At 46.7% G+C, this 8,107-nt stretch overlaps 1 protein-coding gene across 1 annotated transcript in view; it reads left to right on the top strand.

Moving 5' to 3' along the window:
• LOC107093708 (zinc finger CCCH domain-containing protein 18-like) overlaps positions 1-7,953 on the top strand; it is a 9,671-nt gene extending 1,718 nt beyond the window's left edge. The window contains exons 2-6 of the mRNA XM_015388916.1: positions 797-1,653; positions 4,942-5,026; positions 7,038-7,186; positions 7,265-7,360; positions 7,687-7,953. Coding sequence (XP_015244402.1) covers positions 808-1,653; positions 4,942-5,026; positions 7,038-7,186; positions 7,265-7,360; positions 7,687-7,953 — 1,443 coding nt within the window. The 5' untranslated portion in view covers positions 797-807. The remainder of the gene's footprint in view (positions 1-796; positions 1,654-4,941; positions 5,027-7,037; positions 7,187-7,264; positions 7,361-7,686) is intronic.
• Positions 7,954-8,107: the final 154 nt, after the last annotated feature.

The raw sequence follows: 8,107 nt of genomic DNA, 5'->3' as shown, positions 1-8,107 counted from the left end.
AAAGTACTCCAGAGTGTTGTTCAGCATGGGGGTGAGTAGAAAATGAAGGCTAATCATGTTTTGGGTCTACTATTCCTTTAATGACTGGGAGGTGCACATGGTCCCGGTGGTCTTCATACTGCTGGGCTCATCTCTGAGGTTCAGGTCTGCTGCTCCATGCCTCTGATGCAGAGCGTGAGGTGGTCCAGGGCAGCTTTGGGACGGACTTGGATGCCGGGAACCATCTGAAGCTTCACAGCTTTAGCTGACATCTCTGTTTATCTGTTGGCACCTTTTGAATCTTGGACTGACCCACCCCACTTCACCTAATTCCCTTCTTCAGAGTTCTTTGGAGACATCAAATAAGCTCTGATGGCTCCAAAGGACTCAGACCTTCCTGGTCTTCATGTTTAGGGTCAGCTGTGCCTGGTCCCTTTGAAACAGGAGCTGATGGGGAACACGGTTCCAGTCAGGGTTGGCAGCTTTGGCTGTGTGGGGTCTGGGTGGGTGGTCATTGTCAGACATGGCAGCCATCATGTTTCCAGGCAGCAGATGGACCAGAGCATCCATGAGGTGGAAGGAGGATGATTCCTCAGGCCAGGCCACCTTCTGGGGGAGGGAGGGGAGGGTTTTCACACCTTCAGCAGGTTTAGCTCATCTAAAGGAGTGGACCTCCCGGGCTTCAGTGTGCGCAGGTTCTTCTGGCTGACCTTGGCGGTCCTGGTCATAATGTTCTGCCGTGTTGCCCTACATGTACCTGTCCGCTGTGGTTTGTTCTGGTCGGTCAGGTGACTACTGTGTCTTCTTCCTCCACCAGAATCGTCGTCCATGGAAACACCTGAGAGCCCCATCCAGTCCCCCCAGGACGGCGTCTCTGACAGCGAGCTGCCGCCGTCTCCTGAGGACGAGGCAGGCGGAGTCATCTCCGACAGCGAAATGCTCCTAGAGGAGGAGAATGGAGGCCTGACCGGGGAGGAAGAAGAGGAGGACGATGACGAGCAAGGAGGAAGATTAGACTTGGAGGACGAAGTGGTCCCCGACTTTGTCTCTGATCCAGAGGATGAGGAGCCTGTAGAAGCAGACAGGGGACAGGAGGACGAGACCATTGTGCTGATGGAGGGGGATGAAGATGATCCACAGGGACGGAGGGCGGCTGAGGAAGAGGACGAGGTCCTGGACACGCCGCAGTCCCCGGACCTGGAGCCAGAGCAGGACAAGGAGAACTTTGAGTCCGAGGAAGATGGCGAAGGTGGGGACGAAGGCTATGGGGGCTACAGGAAGGACACCTCTGTAGAGCGGGACGCAAGTGAGGTAGAGGAGGATAGGAACAAGGAAGAGGAGGAGGAGGACATGAGGAGGGCAGTGGTGAGGGAGATGAAGGATGACTCTGCCTCAGTTTCCCGTGAGCTGGATGAACATGAACTGGATTATGATGAGGAGGTGCCTGAAGAACCTGCTCATGATGAAGAGGAGGAGGAGGAAGACAGCAAAGTGGAAGGAGGAGAGGAGGAAGAGGAGGAGAACCAAGAAAAGAAGAAGAAGGAGAAGAAACCGATCCTCCCTCCTTCTCCAGGAGACGATTCAAAGCGTCTGGAGGGCTCCAAAGGGTCGGACAGGCTCAGAGAGAGGAAGAAGGATGAAGACGATGGCGAGATCGATGAAGGAGAGATAGACGTAAGTTTGTCCGTTTGGCTGCTTGGCGGGACTTTTATCCTGCTGCTGGACAGAGCAGAGGCGCATCTAAAGCAGGGGTCAGCGACCCAAACTGTTCAAAGAGCCAAAAAAACAAATCTGCCTAGCGCTGCAAAAATGTGAGTCTTTTATAAGCCTTGTATGGCACCACTGGCTCCATTGCTACGTTCAGACAACAAGCACTGGAAGCAGCAAAAAAAACATCCTGCTGTGTCATTTTTTTTTATTCTTGTTCACGTTAAGGTCTGACGTGCCTCAAGGGCATCTTTGACCCTCCTGAAGTGTGTCCAATGCTTCTGCTGTTCAATGGCAGAGAGCAGCATTGATATATTTGCTTTGATCAGCGGGTAAAAAGTAGTTTTAATATGTTTGCAAGTGAGAAAGTCCACCTGAAAATCTGTGCATTCAGGTCATCCAGATTACCATCCTGCCTTCAAGCATTATTTCACTGTCGGAGCCGCTTTACAAGCGGAAATCCCGTTCAACAGCAGCCTGTGGCGTCCTCGAGCTCCAGGCGGCTGGAAAGCTGTTTTCATGCACATAATCCATTCTTAAAGGAATAGTACACCCAAAACATGATTAGCCTTCATTTTCTACTCACCCCCATGCTGAACAACACCCTGGAGTACTTTTTTGATATCTCAAATGCATCTGGAGATCTGGGAGGCTTCTTGCTGTCTGCTGACATTCAAATAATGGAGGTCTATGGCGCCCGAGGCAGAAAGGTCCATAAAAGTCCACAAAAAACGTGTTAATATTCCTCCATACTGCTCGTCCAATGTATTCCAAGTGTCCTGAGTGGGTAGCGTCCAGAATTTACTCGAAACGAAGTCATTTAGAATGTTTTTAGAGCATAAACAGTAGTGTATAGGATTTCCTAAAAGCGCGTTCACGAGTCTACGGAAACCGCGGCAGACCAAACCAGATGAAAGTGCGCATTCAGCGTCTGCTCTGCCGATAATGCAAGCGTAGAAGAAGAAATGTGCTGTTTACCTGTGCAAAGAAAGAAACAACGAAAGAAAAACGTCTGAGGACTTCAGTGTTGAGGAAGAGCATGAGTTCTTTGCCGAGCTGAATGCGCACTTTCATCTGGTTTGGTCTGCCGCGGTTTCCGTAGACTCGTGAACGCGCTTTTAGGAAATCCTTTACACTACTGTTTATGCTCTAAAAACATTCTAAATGACTTTGTTTCGAGTAAATTCTGGACGCTACCCACTCAGGACACTTGGAATACATTGGACGAGCAGTATGGAGGAATATTGACACGTTTTTTGTGGACTTTTATGGACCTTTCTGCCTCGGGCGCCATAGACCTCCATTATTTGAATGTCAGCAGACAGCAAGAAGCCTCCCAGATCTCCAGATGCATTTGAGATATCAAAAAAGTACTCCAGAGTGTTGTTCAGCATGGGGGTGAGTAGAAAATGAAGGCTAATCATGTTTTGGATGTACTATTCCTTTAAGGCACCAGAATAATAAAATCGAACATATTTTGCCGGCAGGTTGATTTAGGCGTAAATAAATTGTTTGAGGAGTGATCATAGCGCTCTGCATCTGCAGTGCTGTGTCTCCAACTTAAATTTTTCCAACTCCAGCAGCTGCTGCTAGAGCAGCGTGTCCCACGACTCAGACGCTGATGAGGCACTGCTTTGAAGCGTTAAAGTCTGGTTATCCTCCCGTAGTAGTGTGTCACAGTGAGCTTGTCGCAGATATTTTTGATTTATGCCCAGTATTGAAGCGTGGTCTGCACTATGTTATTCCACGCCACAACGCAAGAGGGACAATCAGGAACTAGCTGTGGGTTTAGATACGGCCGAGGCTGAGAGGACGTGGGGGCAAGTTTGTGCGACAACCGAGGGAGATGAGGGCGAAAAAGAGCGGGGATCCAGGTGGAAAACTGTCCCAACGTTCTCTTGCACCTCGCTCTTCTAGCTGGTCCATCTTCAAGAGTCGTTTTCCACAATGGCGGTCATACAAACAAAACAAGCCGGTAAGGTACCAAACAGGAAACACGCATAGTGTAGAGTGGATGTAGATTTGACCAACCAGAGGCCTCCTGTCTGTAGTCTCCTCCGATTTTGGAGAGCTACAGCAGAGTGTCTGCGGAAGGGGCGGGGCTATATCTGCGTTCATTGCGACACACGCAGACGACCTGGTTTCTGAGTATAAATCAGCCTTAAAACCAGAGAAACCTGCTGGAGAAGAGTTTTTATGCTTGTTTAGGGCAATGAAAGCAGCACCTGGAGCCCAGAGAAGCTGCTGCTCCTCTTCTACCTCTGACTGTAGATGTTAGTAATCCAGATGTAGATCAGCGCTCTCTTATTGCTGAATCTCACTTGAATTCTGCTTCTTCTAAATGCTACTGTTCATAGCTTCCGGCTGCTCAGTGTGGAAACCAAGTGAAAGTCTTAAGGTCCACCACACTTTACTAAACGAGCGCATCGCCTTTTGAAGCTGAAGTTCCTGTAGCCCAACGCTCTAGAGCTACTGCTCAAGTCTGCTTCATTCCGTTAACCAGCTACAGCGATGATGGACCGAGCCAAAATGTTGGATCTCAACAGGATTGATCTAGAACACAAGACACTGCAGACTGCTGCACAGCTCCGTACCCCCAGATTCCACATCCTCTATTAGTGCTCTGCTCCGCTGACGTATGTCGTGTGGAATACTTGTCTGTCAAGTTCAAAAATGAGAACTGCTCCAAATGCACTGCTACTCCTCTTTTCTACCACGTGCATCTTCTCTCTCTGTCACCTTCAAAATACAGAGCCGAGCTACTTTTAGCTCCGGTCCGGCCAGGTCAAGATTCGTTACAGCAATCGCACCAAACAGGAAAAAGAACGGTGAGAAGATCCGGTTTGTCAAATTAAAATATAGTAACGACTGATCTGTAACTACAAATTAGAGAATAATTCTTATATTTTCCCCAAAACTATGGCCGTTTACATACATAATTTGGATGCAAACTATTGGTACTTCAATAAACCAGGAAGCAGATTTCTCATCTCGATCAAAATATTTGTTTTATACCGAGAGGCTCAAAAGTTTAATCAAATCCAGTCAAAAGAAATTTCTTATTGCAGGAATGGATGAAGAGATGCTGAGTTTGGAAGTAGAGAAAAAACAGTTCATAAAAAAATTATTTTTTATGACCCTTTTTATCCATGTTACAAAAATCCATGACTAACTTAAAATATTTGGGCAGAAACTGAACATTTGCTGGATGCTGATGGGGATTTTTGTTATTATTCTTTCTGTCTCTGTCTGCAGGACGATGATCTGGAGGAAGGAGAGGTCAAAGATCCATCAGACAGGAAGATCAGACCACGGCCCATCTGCAGGTTCTTCATTAAAGGTCAGAGTGGTGCTGAATGGGTCAGTTTGGGGGTGTTGTTGTCCAGCAGGGGGAGCTCTTGCGCTGAGGTTTCTGTGTTTTTGGTGTCTGCTTCTAATGAATGAGAGTTGCTGTATGCAGGGTCGGATTCTCATCTCTTCCTCAAATTTGAACCTGTCAATCTTTCCCAGGTAGCTTTGATTAAACACAAAGGAAACTGCAAACCACCGGGCACAGCTTTGTTTCACTGAAGCTGCTGGCATACATGATGATTAACATACTATATGTGTATAAAGCACTAGAGTTCCTGGCCTCCCTCTGCTGCTCTGTTCGTCTGTAGTTTGTTTCTCCAGTATTGGAGGCTGACTGGGTATGAAATAAACCAGCATGTTGAGTTTTCTAGTCTAGTAGTTTACTAGTTTTTTAACATGCACCCAGTTTTGTAAACCACCTGCTTCAGGTCATTTCCTGACACGTTTTTGTTCTTTTCGTTGCTTCCCGGTAATCAAGGGCATATTCTCAGCCTAGGAATTACAGAAATCTAACATCAATATGCAGGTATTGGTCTTTATGAGGATGTTTCTGATGAACCCCACTTTCACTCATTGTTGCCAACGTTCAGTTTTAGGCTCAGCTTTATTTTTCCCTTGAGATTATTGCTTCAGGGAAATTCTGGTTCCGGTAGATTATTTAACAAAGAGTTAAAGCAAGATGTCATTAAAGATAAAAATATGACAGACAATATAAAGAAAGACAAAAGAGTGTAAGTAGTATTTTTTTTAAAAAGCATAAAAAAGAAAGTTGTAATGTCCTGGAATATGTTTCCCTTAGATATAAGAAATGTGCATAGTAGAGATCTGAGGGAAGACTACGCAGTAGTTGAGTTGGATTATTGCACTTGCAGTAAAAAAAATGACACAGACTACACAGTAGTGTGCATGAGTTATTGCACATTGAGAGATTATTTTCTCTCACTGCACAGTAACACGTGCCAGCTACTGTGTAGCCTGTGTTTATATGGAGGAGATGGAGAGCAGAGCACTCTGCACAAACAACGAAACTCAACAACTGACTGGTTCAGACACAAGGATGACACCTGGGTGAAAATCACCCAGGAAGTCATTAAAGTCAGATGGATTAAAGTCGTAGGGAAGTCATATTTAAATGTCAAATCATTCTGGCTTAAACATGTATATAAATGCACTCTTTATCTGACTATATTGTCCCAAAAGTTAGAAAATGTCTCTTTAAAAAAACAAAAAATCCTGTTATCTTATGCAGGCCAGTGAGTTAAACATCAGCCTGAACACCTAAATTCAGCCAATCATATATCAACGGTCATCTGTCAATCAAATTTTTTCGTTCATAGCATCTTGATTCATATGTCGCAGCTAATATACTCAATGATTGAAATAAGAAATCAGAAAAATTTCCTTTCCCATTGAGTTCCGTCCCAGTGTTCACGGGGATGGACGTCTGTGTCTTCAGCAGGCGTAGAGCTAACAGAACTGGCAGCGTTGCGAGGCAAGGGCTCAAACATGTACGGCTGGAAGCCTTCTACACCAAACCAAGCTTCTGCCGCCCTGGCGTCCTCTTCCACAACATCTTCGTCCCCGCTTTCCTCCTCTAAATAAAAAATGGATGACGGATGAGACTCATCCACGGCCTCCGACACTAAACTCTCCTCCTCTTGCATGTTTCCTCTGTCCATAGCGTTCCTTGACAGTGTCGTTTTTAACTCACCAATTTAGTGCTACTTGGTCCCAATATAGTTTCCCATTGGGAACCTACTAGCACTAAGTTGCTAACTGGTTAGCAAGATGCTTCCGACAAACCGGCCACAAACTTTCTTGCGGACCTTCCACCAATCGTGCAATCACATTCACTTTATTCACTCGTGTAAAGTCGGGCACCACTCGGGAGAATTCGGAAATGCAACGGTTGGAACAGCTGCTTCCCTGCGACTTTAACCTATTGCATTAAATCGGTCAACCGTCTGGTTTCTGGGTCTGATCAGTCATCTTCTGTTCAGGAAACTGTACCTGGGGGATGAACTGCAGGTTCATCCACCCTGGAGTCAACGACAAGGGGAACTACTCTCTCATCAGCAAGCCTGACCCTTTCTCCCCCAATGGAGCGCCCCCTGGAGGACCCCTGCCTCTCATCCCTAACAGTCCTTGGGTGAGTTCATCTCCATGTAAACATGAGCTGGAAGCTTCCCTGTCTGTGGGAGGCTGACCGAGTGTTTTCGTGTTGCAGGCTGCTCCTGTGGTGGAGGAGCTCCCTCCCCCGCCTCCGCCGGTGGAGCCTCCTGTGGAGAGCGCCTGGGAGAGAGGACTGAGGCACGCCAAAGAGGTAAGCGCTGCCAATCAGGAGCAACATCCATGTTCTGACATCCTGTCAGGATCAGTAGATGTTTGGATCTCTACCTTGACTATCTCCATGGATGTGTAGCTTACACCTGTAGGGCCCTTTTGGCCCCGCCACAGTTGAGTCAATTCAAACCTTCTGGCTCCACTGGAGGTTTGTTGCATTGATACTAGGGATGACCCCTCAGCTCCCTCTGGGTCAGGTCACAGAATTAAACACTGGTGGATGGATATGCAGCAGACGAACCAATTTTGTTGCAGGTTTGATCAGCAGGTGTCAGTGAGACTCACAGTGTTGGTGTTTCCTTGTAGGTGCTGAAGAAAGCCACCATCCGCAAAGAGCAGGAGCCCGACTTTGAGGAGAAGCGCTTCAATGTGACGATCGGAGAGGACGAGAGAGAGTTGGACAAAGAGAACGAGTTCTTTAGAGAACGCAGCTACCGGATCATCCGAGAGTACGACACGCTCACATGCAGCCGTCCCACAAACACAGCATCTCAGCGCACAGACGCACATCTTCTAACAACGCGACAGACTGGAGCTAATGGTGGAGGAGAAAAGGATAGGAGGTGGTCTTAAGGAGGTTCCTGATCTAGACGGTCCTTGATTAGGATTAGGGCTGCAACTAACGATTATTTTAAATGAATTGGCTGATTATTTTTTCGATTAATCGATGAATCTGACAAAAATATTTTTTATATTAACCTCTTTATTCCAAAATAAACATTTTAGA

Source organism: Cyprinodon variegatus, unplaced genomic scaffold, assembly GCF_000732505.1.
Source record: "Cyprinodon variegatus isolate N-32 unplaced genomic scaffold, C_variegatus-1.0 Scaffold442, whole genome shotgun sequence".
In the NCBI taxonomy this organism is placed as follows: Eukaryota; Metazoa; Chordata; class Actinopteri; order Cyprinodontiformes; family Cyprinodontidae; genus Cyprinodon; species Cyprinodon variegatus.
Note: the sequence above shows the minus strand (reverse complement) of the source record. Positions and strands in the feature narration are given on the sequence as shown.